Source organism: Pelmatolapia mariae, linkage group LG9 (assembly GCF_036321145.2).
Source record: "Pelmatolapia mariae isolate MD_Pm_ZW linkage group LG9, Pm_UMD_F_2, whole genome shotgun sequence".
NCBI classification, from domain to species: Eukaryota; Metazoa; Chordata; class Actinopteri; order Cichliformes; family Cichlidae; genus Pelmatolapia; species Pelmatolapia mariae.
Window position 1 is genome coordinate 17,198,754 of NC_086235.1, and position 19,382 is coordinate 17,218,135.

Below are 19,382 nucleotides of genomic sequence, written 5' to 3' on the forward strand. Positions count from 1 at the left end.
GCAAGGAGATGCAGTTGGATATGGAAGAGGATTAGGGCCACTGGAAAAAAAAAATGGGCACTTCTTTTTTTTCTTCTTTTCCAGAATTCTGACTTTTTTCTCAATATTCTGAAATTCAAGTCAGAATTCTGTCTTTTTTTTCCAGAATTATTTTTTCTCAGAATTCTGGGATTAAAGTCAGAATTCAAATTTTTTTCTAAGATTTCTGACTTTTTTCTCAGAATTCTGAAATTCAAGTCAGAATTCTGACTTTTTTTTCTCAGAATTATTTTTTCTCAGAATTCTGACTTTTTTTTTTTTTTAGCAGAATTCTGACTTTTTTCTCAGAATTCTGAGATTAAAGTCAAAATCCTGACTCTTTCCTAAGATTTATGACTTTAATCTCAGAATTCTGAGAAAAAAGTCAAAATCCTGACTCTTTCCTAAGATTTATGACTTTTTTCTCAGAATTCTGACTTCAGTCTCAGAATTCTGACTTTTTTCTCAGACCTGACCTAATCTCAGAATTGGGAGATTAATCTCAGAATTTTAATTTCAGAATTAATCTCAGAATTCTGAGACTAATCTCAGAATTCTGGAAAAGAAGAAAAAAAGACGTACCCACTTTTTTTTTCGGTGGCCCTAATCCTCTTCCATAGCTGGATGATGCTTGAGCATGCAGAACACATGACACCTGTTGAGGTTACCTGCTCTTGTCTTACATTGTCTCACATGGTTAAAATCTATTTTTTTGTCCAATACACAATGCTCGTGTTTTCGCATACGGCTCTGCTGGGTAGTGTTAGAAAAGTTCAGGGTTGCAGTGCGAATGTAAGAGCAGCTCAAGAAAACTGGCTTATTCTGTGCAGTTTTCTCATTTTTCAATAGTCTTACACCCCAAAGGCATTAAAATGATAACGTACGAAGGGGAGGAAAACAGGAAATACTCCCACTTGAGAAGCTTTTCAAAGCAGATATTATTTTATCATTTAATCGATTCACTTAGATTAAAGACAGTGCCCTTATCAGCAGATTTGTTATTCATATATACATCAACAGTCTCTTGATGACTCTTTGAATACAATATGCAGGGATGGGTGTGTCCTTCGACACCATCCCCTACATCATTTACAGCCCTGCAGTGCTTTCCTCGTCCCTGCAGAGCTCAGTGCATCTGCTGCAGTGTGAGCAGGTTGGACAAAAAAGTAGGGTGGGAAAGGCTCATTAGAAAAACACAAGTCCCTGAGCTTGGAGGCAAGAGCCGATCAAAGCCCACTGAGCGGAGCAGGATATGCCTGCGTCTCAGGTCTCTTTGATTTACTTTGACCGCGGCACCTCATCAAGATTTGACCTGCTGCTAGATTTTCTAAAGAAGTGCACAAAACTAGAAGGTGCAGTGTTTCCAGCCTCATTATTCTGTAAACTAACAAGACCCCAGACAGATGCTGCTGCTTTAATAAATCTTTCAAGAAGCAGGTGCTTTTGTATTCATTCCCATTCAAGGATCACTGCTTTCTGTGCTCCCGTTGTGACTCATAAACTATAGCTAATTGTGCACACAGTGCATGCATTTAAACACTTACAGGTCAGTGGGCCCCAAATTGAAAACTAAAAGGTAAAAACAATTAGCTTTAATATATGACAGGAAATGTTTGTTTTATACTTTACGTAGCAGTGTGATGCCTCCTAAATAACCAGTGCAGCATAATGTCACGGGTGAAGCAAAACAGTGTCAATCTATCCTCACGACTTTTGATTCACTGCATGTAAGTTTGCTGCTGTCTCTGCAGGTGTTATCGAGTTAGGATTGTTGGCCATAAGGCAAGACGTAAATGTAATAGAGGGCCAGGAAACAATAACATAAAGTGTTCTGACTCCATTTAAAGTCATTCACGCTTTCTATTCTTACCGTCTAACCCATGGTCACGCTCTCATTTTTACTTCCTTTTCAGCTTGTGGACATAAACTGGACCGGCCTCTCCAATATACTGGATATTCCTGGGCTCAAGTAAGTCAATTCAAACTTGCTTTTCTTTTCCCTCAAGAAACAAAGATTAGATTTTAAAGGATTTGAGGACTTCTAGTTTAAGTAAAGTTGACACGTGCCTAGATGTTTGCTGTATAATTTCAGGGTTTTGTTTTTCTCATTTAAACACATTTTATGTAAAAAAAAAAGCTTAATTTTCAGAGTTTCAGTCGCATTTAATTTATTAATATCTTCAGCATTGATGAAACCAAAAGTATTATGCATACAGTAGTATTTGTCTCCACTGTTATATTTAAAGACAATATTGTCTTATTGTCCAGTTTCTGGAAAGCTAAATCTCACCAGCTGTAGAGAAAGTATTTTCCACTAATGAGGTTTCCTTACGTGCCCAAAGCCTCGGGTGTTCCTGTCCTCGTTACTGCTGTAGTTTATCGCAGAGTTTTGCTAGACTGAGCTGATTTAGATGAACATATCTTTTTCAAACATTTGGAAGCAAACAATGAGATTAAGTGAAAAGATCCAGTACTCCTTTCAGCATGTCTGTTTGCACACACATCACGAAAAACAGGATTAAGACAACAGTTTAATGCTCGTACTGGGATAAAACAGGCCGGATCAGTGGTGTTTGTCTCCTTATCCTCACCCGTTTTGTTTTGTTTGCATTAAGTGTCTTTTTCCCTCGGGTTGTTGTGTGGGCTGAGCAGAAAATAAATGAGAGCTGATTAAGAGCTGCTAACAGCCCGACGCAATTACACGCTGCCATCTTGAGTGGTACTTTTTTTTTTTTACAGCTGAAAAAGAAGCTGACAGAGGCATGAATATTGAATGTAGTTTTCTGGGATTACAGCTGCTTGTTGAATGCTCCCCTGACGTTGACAGACATGTTGACACAGGCAGAGCTCAGTGGACTCTCTTATGTTGAGTTCTCTGTGGGGGTGAAATGGATCCATGGAGCTTGTGTGCCTAGACGTGGGCGTGTTAGTCTGGGTGTTGATGTGGGTGAGGGGTTAGCTGGGTCTGTGTGGTCCAAATCACAGCTACAGTGCACGCAGCATCAGCTGTCCACTTGAAGACTTGCCCAGTGGGCCTCTTTTAAACCTTGTTAATAATATTAAGACTGTCATTAATCATACTAGTAGCTGTGATAACATGTTGTTGTTTAGTGGAGTCAGTAGTAACCATAATCAACTTCTTAATGTTGGGTATTAGCACAAAACAAAGCTGAGGCTAATGGAAATGTGATTAGCTTTGCTCCCTTCATCTGTACCCTCAAGTATAATTTAATACAACACAGTGCTAGCCTCATAAATTATGCTCCCAGTTAGAGGGGAAAAAAAGGATAACCTGGGATATCATTAACAGCAGGCATAACTGAGAGTTTACAGGTTGCTAGTGCAGTGATTCCCAAAGTGATACCCATAGATTTCTATAAGACTGGAAGTCTTTTTGTAACCACAAGTAGTGCCGTCTGGTGGCGTTTAGATAGAATGTAGGTGTAAGGCATTTCCATGATGGCTTCTTTTTTCAAAGGTGGATAATATTGTCCTTGTTTATTTTGGTTTTATGACCTATTTTTTGATCCTGAACTCATTTCATATCTTTGAAAGGAAATATTCAATTTTATGCTCTCGTGATGTAATTGTAATTAAAGGTTTCTCAGTCAGATCGACAATTTTCAAAAAACACCAAGACAACTCGAGACAGTTTGAGACTTCACTGTGGGTTGTAATCAACCACAGTATCCAGCCATTAATATACAGTCAGTTGTTTTGCGGTCACAGTATAAACTGTGATTTGCAGTTAATGTCTGTGACAATTACTGTGTCAATCTATCCAGTAGCTGCTGGCACATGTTACTCCAAATTTCAACCTCATTGTGGAGGGAAAGTCACTGATCATTAAAGTCATTAAAGTCTTACTCTGGGGATCATGAATATTTGTAGAGTGTAAAGTGCTAATCTCTTTAGAAGATGTGGCAATAATTTACTGGATCGGTGAAATCCTTTGCCGGCTAATTGTGCAAGAGCAAAAGGCAGGAAATCGCTACAGTTGTTAGGATTCATCTCTTAGGGATCACAAATGCTTGTGTAGAATTTAATGGCAATCTGTTTAATGGTCATTTGCTTCTGCAATCAGCCAGAACAAAGTTAACATGGCCGAAGCATTGCTGTACATCACAGTGATGGTTATTTGCTGTCAATGTGAGTCAGTGGAAGGTAAAACACATTATCAGTGTGCATTATGTGTGCATTATAAGTGTTGAGTGTGCAGTCTTGAGTGTTGAGAGTCCTAAAGTGAATAGATAAACACAAAGGCAGGGACATGGGGGTGTTCCAGTGTTTGCGCCGAGGGAGCAGCAGAGATAGTGCTGATGCAGCAGGAATCCTTTTACACCCTCAGCTCTTAGATGGAGAAAAGCTCCAGCTCTGATCAGCACCCTGCCACTGAATCCTAATGTCAATGCGTGCTTTTCACCTAAAGAGAAGCTGAGGATTGATCAAATGAATGTTTCTCCAGACAAACACAGCTAAAATTATGTTTTGTTTTTTCATCTGGTGTCTGTGCAGTTTTAGTATCACACCAGAGTTTTTTTTCCTTTGAAGGTTTTTATTGGTTTTGCAGGACAGCCTGAGATTCCTGACACATTACATGTATTCCTGCAAGGTTATAATGAATTACAGATATTTATAAATGAGCTTTTACTGTCCTTTAATGTGACTGGTTCATAACCTTCGCATTGTTAATTACATGACAATCCAGCAAACTTGGGCGCTCTTTTTACTCTGAAATGGCAAACAGTATAATTTTCTGAAACCTGAGTTGTGCGATATTTAGAAAGTAGTTTAATTTACTTCTTGGTATTTGAATCTTTTGCTTAATCAATGTGCAGCCTATGGTTGGTACAAAAAAGTAATTGAGCCCAGTGTTTGCTATGGATTTTGGCCTTTGTGCTGACCGATGTTTTCAGCCTGATGGATCATTTGGCCTTTAGCCTGTGTTTGGTGATGCTTGTTAGGGTTAGGTTTGCTGTCACAGGAGTTATGAGTTAGAGTGTTGTAGAGTGGTTGTGAGTCTAATAATCATGGAAATTAAATTGTGTGGCGCCTTTGAAAATCAAGGAAAGGAGTTAACCTAGCTAATATAGAGCAATTATTAATAATCATCAAAGACTTTAGAAGAAGCAAAATAAAGAGCCTAAAAATGCATTAAATACAAATGTGGTTTTTCAGTGCGTTAAGAAAACCATTTTTCTTTTATTTTAATGCCTTATTTATGTGGTATGACACCTAGGCTGTTTAAGCAATAAGTTAAAGATTTTAATTACACAAGAGAAAAGTGGGTGAATTAGCCTTAGCTAAAGCTTTCACCAGCTAGAATTTACCATTTATCCCCAGTGATAACTTTACATTATTTTCTTGATTGTTTCAAGATTGACTTTAAGTGGTAGAACCTACTTTGATTAAACTTTAATGAGAGCAGTACAGCTAAATTTTAAGTTACAATAAACAGGAAACAGCTAATGCTGTGGTAAGCTAGCTATGGTTTGATAGCTTGTCACTGCAGTTTTTGGACTTTATGTTTCTGTTCTTCTGAAATTACGCACACTGTTAATTGTTAAAGATTACACATGTCTGTGTTGTTATTTCTATATGACAAAACAAAAGGTTAAACTTTGACTAAATATGGAGTTTACTGTAGTTTCTCCATGCAGTGATCATTGTAGCAAGTAGAGTTTTACTGTTAAAACCAAAATTCTATCACACAATAACATTTCATTGAAGACCTGAAAATATCTTGGGCCTAATTCAGTAAGACACCAATGATGCAAGTTTCCTAAATTTATAAGACCAATTACATAGAGGCTGTTACCCAGCTGCTGTACATAATCACCTAGAAAGCACAGAGCACAGGTACATCAGGTGTATGTGTTAGCAAATGTCTAGTTTAAAAAAAAAATCACCTACTTTTCATCAGCTTACGTTTTTATACTTTTCTTTCTTTGCAGACTATTTTAAAGATTGTGTTTATAGGTGTCCTCACAAAACATCCACTTCCAGGTGATGTCTTAGACAATTTACAAATGCCCCTGATTACAATGGTCACATTATAATATATATGGACATCTGGCCCATAATAATAATAATCATTCTTCGAGGGACATGCTGAGCAATAACCCAGCATGATGAGTTTTTATTGTAATTTGATTTTTTTTTTCTAGCCATGATTGCAATTTTCCAGCTGTGCCACAGTAAGGAAATGAATAAAGGAAACGTCTGATGGAAATGTCATCCTGTGACCTCACTGTCATTGTTGTCATTCACCATTGAATCATTAGTGGATCAGACAGACATTCAGACGTTTGTTGGCTAACAGCAGCAGCATGTTTGAACTCACTCCAATTTTCCTGCTGTCGTTGCACATGTTAAACAGAAACATACTGAACTAAGCTTAGATTAAAAGAGAACATTTATAACCCAAGGGCACCCTTATTGTCTTTTAAATAATTCATTGCTTCATTCTGTTTATTTTTTTTTTTGTCCCCTCTCTCATCCCCCCCACCTCCCCCCTTGTATTTACAGTGGCTTCTCTGACAGTCTGATTCAAGACATTATCTACAGTTATTTGGTATTACCCAACCGAATCACTATCCCACTGGTCGGGACGGTGGAGCTGGCCAAGCTGCGCTTTCCAATGCCAAAGGTACAAATGCAGTTGTTAAAATACATCCAATAAGCATGAACTGCTCTTCTAAGTGTTTCACACGAGGAGCTCATGGTTAGTATGTTAAAGCTCTTCAGTAGTAAAATAAAGTATCTCCCAGGGTTTTGTAGTTAATTCTCAGTGCTAAAGCAGAATAAAACTAAAGAACCATAACAATAAAAAATGCAGCAAAGGTTGTGTTCCTGGAACTTGTATCCATGGCAACAAGATGAAAAAAAAGTTTCACTGCAGGCCACATCCTTATTATATTTAAAAAGGTTTCAAGAGTTCAAAACAGGAATAAAAAGAAAAGCTGGAATCTTAATAGAAGCCACAGATAAACAGCTAAAATTTTACCACACACCAAATATTCGTTAAAGCCTTTGGATAAAGGAGACATTGAAAAGATAACAATGAACTTGTCATTCTGATATCAGAAGGCGGGCTGTTCCGCCAACATACAGTACTGTATTTTACATATTATGACATACAGTACTGTGCTAAACTCTGAATCACCCCTTATTTATATATATTTTACTCCCAAGGAGCCAGAATTCTTATACTTTTTTGGTCTTGAGCAACAGGTCCTTCTACCTCCTTGGCTTTAATGGTCATCTTTATTTACTAGACAAGACCTTGCACTCTGGTATAGAGAGACTTAACCTTTCCTCTGGCAAGGAAGCATATGTGGTGAAATGATTTCCATGATAACAATGTAGCCTTGTTATATCCACCATCACTGTTAGGTTAATAAGGCCTTGTATTCTAAAATAAAGACATTTAATATGTTAACCCATTAAAAACTCAGTGGGAAAATTAAAAGTAGATAATGTGCCGCACAATACTTAGGTAAGAAAATAAGAAAATAAATGCAGGTCTGATTTTATATATCAGTGGCAATTCTTACTGCTTTCTTTCAGGCAAATGTTTTTATTAAATATTAAAGAAAGAAAAGCATTTGACAATGGAAAAATTAAACAAAATAAAAGCCCTATTCTGCAGTAGAAAGTCTAGATTAGTCCTCTATTTATCCAGGTAAACATGGGATATATATATATACACATACATATATGCACACATGTGCTAATACATTCTAGGTATATGTATGTGTATGTAAGTAAAGGTTAGCTTATTAAATTTACATAAATTTGAATTTATTTTTCTTAAATATTAAAGTAGCTGTTATGTTTTATTGTGGTGCATTTTTTACAAACCACACATTTAAATAAAGTCTGCTAAATTATGAATTGTGAAATGAATTAGTATTTTTGTTATTACTTTATTATGGTAATAAGTCATGTTTCCTCTTGTACTACTAATCTCCTCCCGTTACAGAAATCTTCACGTCTTATCAACTCTGTAAGCTTTTTCAGACCTTAACACATGTGTCTGCATGGCTCCACAGGGAGTCCTAAGGATTCACTTCCTGGAGGCTCAAAATCTAGAAGGGAAGGATACATTTCTGGGAGGGTTGATCAAAGGCAAGTCTGACCCCTATGGTATCCTGCAGATCGGCAACCAGCTGTTTCAGAGCAAGACAATTAAGGAAAGCCTTAATCCCAAGTGGAACGAAGTGTACGAGGTGAGAGTTGGGGATGTCTTTTAGAGCAGGAAGAGCTTTTACGGACGTTCGTTGCCACTGAAAAAGCTAGTCTGTTTCCTATTGTTATATGCCATTGTTTTCCACTTGTCTTACTTATACCTCCTGCGGGTTTGCATGATAGGTAATCTATTTATTGACCTCCTGTGCCAGTTTGAATGAGCTTCAGTTTGTTCTTGTGTTCATCAGGCACTGGTGTATGAGCACTCAGGTCAGCATCTTGAAATTGAGCTATTTGATGAGGATCCAGACCAAGATGACTTCCTGGGGAGGTGAGTCTCTTTGCCATTTCCTAACTCGCTGAGATGTTATTGCACTTATTTCATTTAAAACAGGTGTACCAGCGCTGATAACTGGTAAGAGCAATCTTTGATGTATTGCGGGAGATATAGTCAACAAAATTAAGATAAATAAAGCTATGTTTGCTAGTGGACATCACTCATAACGGAAGTGTAGAAGTGTTATCCCCAGTTACCGGCCCAAGGGCAAATTTCATTGATTTTTACCCCAAGGCTGTAATGCTACACCCAGTGCTATTAACACAAAACAGTCAGTCGATATCTGGACCCCCTGTGTTTAGATTAATTGGTGCGATTTTGCTGTTTACTGTTTGCTGTCCCAATTTCCGTAATTATTTGTCCTTATTTACAGCCTCATGATTGATATGACAGAGCTGCACAAAGAACAGAAAGTTGATATGGTAAGCTGCTTTGTTCACAATAATATTATCAGTTTAATTACTTGAAAGTGTATACATTATACATCTTAAACTAACCATCGGACTCAGTCATATTGCTTTCTTGTAAGGAGTAAGATGTGACAGGTAAACAGCTAACCTGACTTTAGCCATGAATGACACCCACCAGCAGCTCTAAAGTTCACTCGTTAACACTTTATATGTCGACTCACCTCTGCCAGCCTTAAAGGAAGTTACTTTGGTACACATAATCCCTGTAAAAACTGGGATTATTGGAGAATACGCCTGCTTAGTTTCAGTTGGTGAGCACAGCAGCTTTGCTTGTTTGAGTTTATTTTGTATTTCCCATTGTTTCAAAATGCTTAGTTTTACTTCAGCTTTTATTAAGTTGAGTGTTAGTTTTAGTTTTTAGTTTTTTAATTACTATGGTATGGTAGCCATATGTCAGAGGCAGAACTTTTTGAAAGCAGTTGACTCACAGTCTTGTAGACATCTGGAGTCTGAGTAAAAACGTCCATCAAAGCCTAATCAGGCAATTTCTGATAAAGTTTTACTAAAGTAACAAATATTAAAACTTCCACTATATTTTTATCTTCCGTTAGCTGCTTTTCCAAGTTCACAAAAGTGTTTCAGTTACTTTTTTTATTAAGAGTCTTGTTTTTATTTTTATTCTAATACTTAAATGTTTTAGTTTCACTTCTAGTTTTACTTTTTAGTTTATTTTTAGCTAACTATAATAACACTGGATATGTTGACTGATATATAGTAATGATAGAAATGATTAGGTAATTATGAGTTTGTTACCTTTGGATTTAAGGTGTTTGAGAGTCCATGCAGATTTGAGATAGGCACTGATCTGATCATCTAAATCTTCACAGTAAACTAAACCACCAAATTGTTCTGTTTTAGCACAGCTCCTAAAAACTTTACAAATGATTTTTAAGCCTGGTTTGTTCCTGTCATCGACTGAATGGAAATATTGACGTACTTGTTTGGCCGCATTGTTGCAGTGGTTTGATCTTGAAGAAGCAACTACTGGGAAACTCCACCTGAAACTGGAGTGGCTATCGCTGCTCTCCACTTCTGAGAAATTGGACCAGGTACTGCATGTAACAATAATGCTTTATAGCTTTAACACAAGGACGTGTTCTCTGTATTTGCAGCTGTAAAACCTGTCTAACTTGTCCTTCTTGTTTAGGTTCTGCAAAGCGTGCGCGCAGACAGAAGCCTTGCCAACGACGGACTGTCATCAGCGCTTCTGGTGGTCTATCTGGACTCGGCAAAGAACCTGCCAGTAAGATGATGCAATACTCACTTTAGTTTGACGCTGTAGCTTGTGCAAAAATATAGCTTTAGGCTTACACAGGCTTCTTGTTCTCTACCCAAAACATACACACGAGAGTGAACTGCTTTAGTAAGAAAAGCCAGTGTAGCTCTTGTTTGAATAATTATTAGTGGTCTGTGTAGTAAAGATTCACATACTTTTATTGTAGTTTTTTTTTTATTTGTGACTGAAGTGATTGCATTTGTCTACTACAAAAAGCATTTTCAATTTTTTTTTTCAGGACATTATATACTTACCAGACACTTTATTGGGTACACTTGTTTAACTTATTTATATCAGCCAATCACATGGCAGCAGGTCAGTGTATATAGGCATCTACACATGGTCAAGTTGACCTTGTGAAATTCAAACTGGGCATCAGAATGGGGAAGAAAGATGCTAGGCAGGCTTGTCTGAGTATTTCAGAATGTGCTGATTTACTGGGATTTTCCCACACAGCCGTCTCCTGGGTTTACAGAGAATGGTCTGAAAAAGAGAAAATATCCAGTGAGCTGCAGTTCTCTGGGTGAAAATCCCTAGTTGATGCCAAAGGTCAGATGAGAATGACCAGACTGCTTAAAACTGGTAGGAAGGTAATAATAACTCAAATAACCACTTGTTACAACCAAGGTGTTCAGAACAGCATCTCTGAATGCACAACACATCAAACCGTGAAGGGCTACAGCAGCACTGAGTGCCACTCCTGTGACCTAAAAAAAGGAAACCAAGATTTTCTTGACACACTTTGGGTTCCTTAGTACCAAGTGAGCATCATTTAAACTCCAGAGCCTACCTGAGTATTGTTGCTGACTATGTCCATCTCTTTATGACCATAGCGTACCCATCTTCAGATGGCTGCTTCCTAGATGATAACACACCATGTCACAAAGCTCAGATCATCTCAAACTGGTTCCTTGAAAATGACAATGAGTTAACTATACTCAAATGGTCTCCACAGTCACCAGATATCAGTCCAATAGAGCACCTTTTTTTGTGTAGTGGAACAGAAGATTTCCATGATAGGTGTTCAGTCAGCCAGTCTTCAGCGACTGTGCGATAATATCATGTCAGTATTTACCAAAAATCAGAGGACTGTTTCCATCAATTAACGCTTTCCTGAAGCCAAAATGGGGTCTAACTTGGTACTCACAAGGTATACCTAATAAAGTGTCGGTAAAGCTCAAGGATTCTGTGTTAGGGCTATATTGGGCAATATTTTTTTGCTTTTGTTAGAGGATAAACTTGAACCTTCAAATTGCTGACTAAATGCATTTATGAAGTTTATGTAATGAGATTAGAAAATGTTTTATAATACCCAAATTGGTCAAATTGACCTCTTGTCTGATATTAGTTTGTTTGTTTTTTTACCTTTATTATATAAATACTTTAGCTCTTTCAGTTCTCATAACTTCACCGTTTCCTCTTAATTTTCTTTCCTCTTCACCCAAGAGCGTCTTCTCAGGCAGCTTAGGCTGTGGAAACTTAAGTGAGAGGAGAGCTTCTGGCCTAGTCTTTTGTGAGAGCAATACCTCAGAGTATAAAACAATATGTGTGAGTTCCCCTGGTACTTTTCCATCTTTATAGTGCTAGCATTAGCGGTATGCAATGTTGGGTTGGGTTGAACAATAACAGGAGCCGGTGCAAACATGAATCTTAAAGCATGCATTAGCTGCATGGTTGTGTTGGAACGTTTACTGAAAAGTAACCATTAACATGAGGCAGACACTTCACTTGAAGGACTCAGCTATACTGTGCCTGCTAGTTAGCCTGCAGCATATTCTTCTTAATCAGTTGCTTAGTTCAAGGCCCAAGTATAAAATGTCAGGAGTACAAAGAGCTCGCTGGCAGAGCTCATAATGATGTTTCACATTAGTGTATAGCTGTAAAGATACAGAAAGTCTGTAGCTTGTTAAAAAAAATACATCCGCCACCTTAAGTCTTCCCTATAGGGAACATCCTCATTATTTTGACATGTGTTTTCATTGTTAGCTCTATGCCCTGCTACAATATCAGCCCAATCTCTGCTGCATCTGATTTATTTAACAGTTATCCATGCTATTCATATTTCAGCACAAATTTCAACATGTTTTTTGTGGGCTTTTTCCACCCCTCATGTCTCTTAACCATGCCGAGTCATTCCCGTCCTACTAACTGTGGGTGTGATTTTCTCCCCCAAATCTCCTTGTGGCTTAAAGAGCAACCTGTCAGATTTCACCTATGACGGGTTGAAGCAAGTCTCAGTCTTTAAGGCCCTGAAGGTAATGTGGGAAAAATGGACTGCATGTACAGAACGTACACCCTGTGTCTCACCTGTGCCGGTCCTCAAGTGCACCATCCAGAGTCATGTGATCGTGATGGCTATCAGACGTGCAAAGTGAACGTGTAAAGTGACCTGTGGGTTTTGAAAAAATGTGCATGAAGATGGATGATCGCACTGACTGTCTGAGCCTTTGTTGTGCCGTCCTGAATTGTTGTCATATTTTCCCTACTTTTGCATGCAGAAGTATAATATTGGTTTCAGGTTTTTCTAAAGGGAAATGATGATTCACTTGATATTATTTGTGTTTTTAATTTTGTTTAAAAAGACAGTTAACAATGGCACATCTATAGAACAATCCAGTTCTGAGAACACCTTTTGTGCCTTTGTGTTGAAGAACCCGACCATGTTAAACCTCAGGAATTCAGGATAAGGACTTGATGCTTGTTGGGCCAGCATTTCCACATTTCTTCTGCTGTAGCTCATATTTGCCAGACAAATACACAGATAAAGTAGACACTAGGTAGTGACACAGATTAGTCTAAGTAAATGTTATGTGAATGCAGCTGTAAGGAGACTGGTAGAAGTAGAAACCGGCTTTCATTATCTTGTTTACCAGTGATCAGAACAGATGATCTAGTGTGTTACAAATGATAAGTTTCAGGTTGCACCATTCCAAAAATCAGTGTTGCATAATTCTAGTTAGCACGAGTCGTTTCCTTTTATTTACCTTCCTACTTCTAGGAAGTTTAAAGCCTCCTATTGTACCACACTGACTGTGACACTCCCTTTGTTTGATATGAGCCAGTGAAACTCACTGAAGCATTGTGCTGGAGGGCAGCAGGAGTACAAATGTTTTGTTGTTGCACTCAGTCATTCAGTCTGTGTCACAGTGACAGCAGGGCCGGCTGCTAGCTGGATGGTAGACTGAGCTGCTGCATCTTATTTTCTTATTAATGAATTTAAAACCACTGTGAGTCTGACACCATTTTACGTTTTGTTTCCTTCAGCCTGTCCATGCTGAGATAAAAAATCTATTCAAGTGAAATTGTTTTTGTGGGTGCATTACCAATATAGTGACTTAGAGTTTAAAGCACTGGAAGCTGTGGGAATTTTTTTTGAAAACTGCCACACACACATAGCTTCACCAGCCAGTCCGGACAGCAAGATTGACAGCAAGGTAGCTGGAAAAATAGAGCTAATACACCATGCTGCCTCTGTGTAGTAGGTCATGTGTTAAATCTTAATGGGCACATGTCTCCACATGTTTGTAATGCATACAGAAAACAGGAAGAAAGAGCAGCAAGTGCCAAAAATGTCTGCACTATTTTCACATGTGTGTTTAAGACAAACAAGAAAAGGGGCAACTGTTCTAGGACACATTTCACACCTGACTTATTTACATTTGCACTTCAGTGAGAGTCTGAGGCCCCGATTATGCTCCCTTGTGACTGTGGACAGCTGAGGACACCGGGGATACGTAGCTGTTTTTATTATACTACTTTCTTGACTGCTCAGAGAACATATGCACAGTTGGTGCTCTTGCAGTGTAGAGTCTGTGCGGACAGGTCCTAAAAAATAGTGGGTATAGTTTTATCTGCACACTGTGATTATAAAATCTATGAGATGAAGACCTCTATGTCCTCACGTGTGCATGAAGTATAGCATGAGTGCAATGGGACTCCCTAATGCACAAACCCCGTGCTGATTGGCTCATATGTTTCATGTTATTAAAAAAAAGATTTTATTTTATTCTTAGTTATTATTTAATTTGAAAAAAATGTAGAAACATATATATGACTTGGTTATAGGTTAATATGTATCATTGTAGGTTGTTAAAGTTTTTATAATAGACAGAATGTAAAATCTCTTACTGTTTCTGTTAGGGCATGATAGAATCACTATGAGCATCGTGTCACAGTCTGAAAATGATACACACAAAATTCTGATTCTCATTTATTAATAACAGAGCAATAATAAACAGCAAAACAAAGATACTTCATACAAAATCAAACAATGCATGTCAGACATTTAATTACCATTGCTGCATCTTCCACTGTCTGACACCGCATCAGTCACAGAAAACTGTTTCCTCCTCCAATAACGTCAAAAAAGGAAACAGAATCAGTCAGTTACAACTGAAAAGATGCAAACTGTAATCCAGCAGAGGAGAAGAGATTTTCTCTAATCATACATTTAAACTCATGCGTGATGAAGGAAAAACAAAAGAAAATGGATATAGAGGAACAGCAGGGTTTCTACCTTCACAGAAAGAATTTATTTTGTTCACAGTACACTTTATACATACAACACAGAATCTCTACTATACAGATAAAAGTACTAGGGTGCCTACACTTTACACCTCGAGGAGCTGCTTGATCATAGAAACCCATGAAATGAAGCTCCCAGCATACAGATATTAATGCCAGAGGAGGATTTGGACTCTTTTAGAGCCAGCAGAGCATTTGCAGCTATTACACACTATCCTCCTCAGCAGTCAGAGACCCCGCTCTGTAACTTTACATGCTCATTTACTTTATGGCTGACTTGCTGTGATTCCTAAACACTTCCACTTTGCACAATACCCCTACAGAGTTGATCTGAGGAAGGAAAAATAAATGTCATGAACTGATTTGTTGCAGTGGTGGCATGTTGTTACAGCACCACCCTTGAACTAAGCGAGCTCTGTAGAACGACTCGTTCTTTCACAAACGCTTGTAAAGATAGACTGCATGCTTGATTTTATACACCTGTGGCTCTGGGGACTAAAAACACCTGAATACAAAGATTAGGTGTGTCCCAATTCTTTTGGACATGTAGTTTAAACAAGTTAAAAACAGATATTGTATGAATTATGTAAAACCTTGTGAAAGTATTTCTGTGTATTTCTGTTCAATACGTGGTGCATTATAGTGTCTTTATTATCAGCCTGCATGTTCAATGGGAGGCTTAATTGTAATGCTGGTGAGAAACATTTGTCAAACTCAAGTGGCATCCTCAAGAGAAAGGATTAGATGATGAGAAAATTAAGGCTTTTCCTCTGTTGTCACAGACTTTGGCCTGTAGATATGTAGGGTATTATTATTCTGAGAGGAATACTGAATAATACGTAGCTGTCAAAGCCCAGCATGCTAAATTTAGCCCGCAGAGGAGACAAAGCTCGGCTGTCTCCTTGGTTGCCGCTCTGCCTGCAGCCCTGTTTGTCAGAATGTACGGTAATGCTCCTTCCTGTTTGAACTACAGGCTCTCTCACCGTTATGTGCTTGGTTGAGTCTCCACTTGAGCTGCTGTTTGAATGTTTGAGTGCAATTATGTTGTCCCTCAGTTGATTTTTGTGCCACAGTGGGGTACATGCCGCTAACACTCTTCTGTCTGATTCTCTACTAGTCTGCTAAGAAGAATACCAGCGAGCCCAGCCCTTATGTTCATTTCAGAGTTGGACATAAAACACTTGAAAGTAAGGTGAGTCATGGAAGTATTCATTAAAGTTATTATGCTGTGTCATTGTATCGTAGCTCTGTATTCCTGGAATGTCGTGTTGATTTTTTTTTTTTTTTTTCGCAGTTGTGCATTTTATTCGGAGAATAATGTGTCACTTAGTAAGTCATAAAAAAGACTTCTGGGCAATCAAGCTGTTATATGTAATTACATACAGCAACTATTTGAGGCGTTCTTTTAGCGATATACTTCCTTCTGACTGTAGCATTAAAAAAGAGATGAAATGAAATTGTTGTTGTAAAATAAAGAACATTAAATGAGGAATTTCTACCACCAACACCCAGTAACTGCACAGCTTAAGAGCTTTCAGTCTGACACGATGATTGGCTGTTTCTCACGGGAAATTTCTATCCTAGCATTCAGAAGGGAAATGTAAACGAGGAAGATCTGCTGGACTGATTTTACTGCAGGCGTGAGCTGTTGGAGGTTTACTGCGATGGAGCCTGTTTGTACTTATGAAAGTGTTTGAGTATGAACACAGTCCTGCGTTCATATTCAAACTGGCTCTGTGCTCCAGGACTTTGGATTTAAAATGAAGCAATGAAACCATGAGCCAATCCTCAGCTTCAGTATGAGGGTGCAGGAATGACTGCTGTTTCACTTTTTTTTTTTTCTTTTCTTTTCTTTTTTTTGGGAGGAAGTAATTGGGTGAGAGGTGTTAAATTACTCATTAGACCCTAATTTAGACAGAGGCATGGTGTAGATGTGCAGATGATTAAATTACATCATTAAACTTTGCTGAGTTGCATGGTTGGAGGGGGCTACTGGTTCAAATCTAAAAATGTTCCAAGTTTTCTCTTAATAATATTCTCATAAAAAGTGAAAAAAAACTAAGTGAGAAATCAAATCAAATTCAAAAGTTTGTCATTACATTTGGGATGAAAGCGGGACACCGGAGTTATTGCTTTTGTGTAAAATGAACCCCGTGGCACTGTGTAATCTTAATTTTAACTCTGTGATTGTTGACACATGAGTTATAAAAAAAAACTTTTTTAGATACACAAGATCAGATCATCTTACATCTTCAGCTTATGTCACACGACTGATACAGTACAGTGGTAAAGTTGGTGGTTTAGCCATAAAAATAATCTCTCCTCACTTAGTGTGAGGTGTTTGGTTGTCTGGGGTTAAACGTATGTAAAACTGAATAATCTGGCTTTTTAGAAACCTCAAGTTGTAAATCAAGTACTGTTAGGGGTTTAAAAGAAGACGCAGAACTGCTGGAGTGGAGAGTAGAAGACCAAGCAGAGGATAAATGTTATATGAGACATAAGATCAGATTTGTCTCTGTCAGGGCTCTGTGTGTGGGCAGGTGGGGAGGAGGATCCAAATGCAGGACTCAGACACTAACTAGAAACTCAAAAACCTCAGCTTTATTGCTGGTACGAAAAAACAAAACATGAAGTGAACACTGAACATGGAGAACCAAAACACACACAGGTATAAACTGATGGTACGACGCAACACCGAGCATGGGAAAACACAGGGCTTATATACACAGGGTAGTAATGAGGGAATGGGCAACAGGAGGGAGACACAGCTGGGAGAGATCAGGACTAACGAGACAGGGGGAACAAAGCAGCACACACTAACATAAGACAAAGACTTTCACAATAAAACAGGAAACATGAAACACTACTCAAAGACACGGACTCAACACAGAGAGAGACAGAACATGACACATGGAACTGAACTCAACCTGCAATAAACATGAGAACACAAACCCTACGAACTGATCCCTAAAGAATAACCAAAACATAGATTCATAATCATCATCATCATAAGAAAAGAATCCAAAATGCAAAAACACACTAAAAACAACTCAGAATACTGGGTCCAACGGACCCAGAACCGTGACAGTCACTGTATTAACAACCAGCAAATGGCTACTTATCTGCCCATAAAGATCCGGTACAAGACTAAGGAGCCCCTGTGGGAAGACTGTTTTTCATTCCTGGTCCATAACCCGAGGAGGCAGGAGCTCGAGGTGGAGGTAACTCTTCAAAATGTCACGGACAACATCTGTTTTCTTTATAAGATCGTACACTGACGCAGATTAAGTAACTGACATTTCTAAAAGGAGATCTTTGCTTTTTGCACAGGTAAAAGACGACAAGAACAAATGCACTCTGGGTAACTTGACGGTGCCTTTGAGTAGCCTGCTGGTGGAGAAGGACATGACGCTGAATCAGCGTTTTCCCCTCAAGAATTCTGGGCCCAGCTCCACCATCAAACTTAAGATGGCTATGAGGGTAAAAACAGGCTGAATCTCTTCTCATTGCTCCTGTATGCATTGAGGATGGATGGGTTATTCATTTCAGACTTAGGAGACCAGAACAGATGTTCACAATCTGTTAATTCAAATAGAACTGACTGATACAGTATGTCTAAATTAAAGATACAGCACATTGAGTATGTAATAAATTGAAAAAGCTTACAATAGTGATAGATTTACCTCTATAAAAATCTCATTTCTAGGCCACGACAAGCTGAAGTAACGGCTGGGTTCATTCAGTCAGTCAAATCTGAGAAAAGCTCCCAGCTGAATCCAAATACTGGACACTTTAAAGGCCCGGCAATTTTTATAGTGTTAATATAAAGTTATTTTTAAGTGGTGCACACTGATTTTCCATGGAGTAATCCTCACCTTCCCTGGCAGATTTAATCAGTTGGAGCTGGTTAGTTAGCCAATTAATCCAGCCATGTCATGAGGTTGGTTGAAAACGTTTTATCTGACACATTTTAGACTAAGCAGAGAAACATTAGCGGCAAAGGTTTGGTTAATAATCATCAGATTTTATAAATATAAAAAGAGAAAAAATCAGACGCTAACCTAACCTCTGCGGCTCCTCTGAGTATTTATATTTAACGCAGTATATTTTGACTATTTTGTCTTTACTGCAGTTGCTGGAGTGTAAAGTCCCAATTAAGAGCAGAATAGAGCCGCCTCACTGCCCTGAAAGCCCGACTTTCACAAAGTGTGGAAACACAAAACAGTGGCTGTTCTTGCAAATTGATTTTTACTGAAGTGGCAACCTGGAAACCGACTGTAGTTAGTTAATCTAGTTAACAATGTGCCCCTGGCTAGCTTCAACTGTAAATAAATCAGTTAATTGGATTTGCTGACAGCATGTCATGTTTGAAAAGATAAACTGTTTAATCTGTTTGCAGTACATTACAATATATCTTATATAGTGTGAATTATGGGAATATTCTGATTATATTTTTTTTCCTGTGATAATGATTATCATAATAATTCAGGAAAGAGAGTGGTCTTGCATACTCTGAAGCCTGTTAGGGTATTTGCTATTGATTACTGCTGTCAGTGTAGCAGTTACA

The 19,382-nt window shown here is 38.2% G+C and overlaps 1 protein-coding gene across 3 annotated transcripts in view; it reads left to right on the forward strand.

Moving 5' to 3' along the window:
• esyt2b (extended synaptotagmin-like protein 2b) overlaps positions 1–19,382 on the forward strand; it is a 39,162-nt gene that overhangs the window by 13,880 nt on the left and 5,900 nt on the right. Inside the window, exons 7-17 of one of the 3 annotated variants that reach the window (XM_063483476.1) lie at positions 1,932–1,987; positions 6,547–6,667; positions 8,073–8,249; positions 8,457–8,539; positions 8,919–8,967; positions 9,975–10,064; positions 10,163–10,258; positions 11,738–11,839; positions 15,933–16,007; positions 17,950–18,036; positions 18,146–18,295. In XM_063483476.1, coding sequence (XP_063339546.1) covers positions 1,932–1,987; positions 6,547–6,667; positions 8,073–8,249; positions 8,457–8,539; positions 8,919–8,967; positions 9,975–10,064; positions 10,163–10,258; positions 11,738–11,839; positions 15,933–16,007; positions 17,950–18,036; positions 18,146–18,295 — 1,086 coding nt within the window. Of the gene's footprint in view, positions 1–1,931; positions 1,988–6,546; positions 6,668–8,072; positions 8,250–8,456; positions 8,540–8,918; positions 8,968–9,974; positions 10,065–10,162; positions 10,259–11,737; positions 11,840–12,483; positions 12,547–15,932; positions 16,008–17,949; positions 18,037–18,145; positions 18,296–19,382 lie in introns of all 3 variants that reach the window. The other 2 variants (XM_063483477.1, XM_063483478.1) reach the window with 2 other exon arrangements.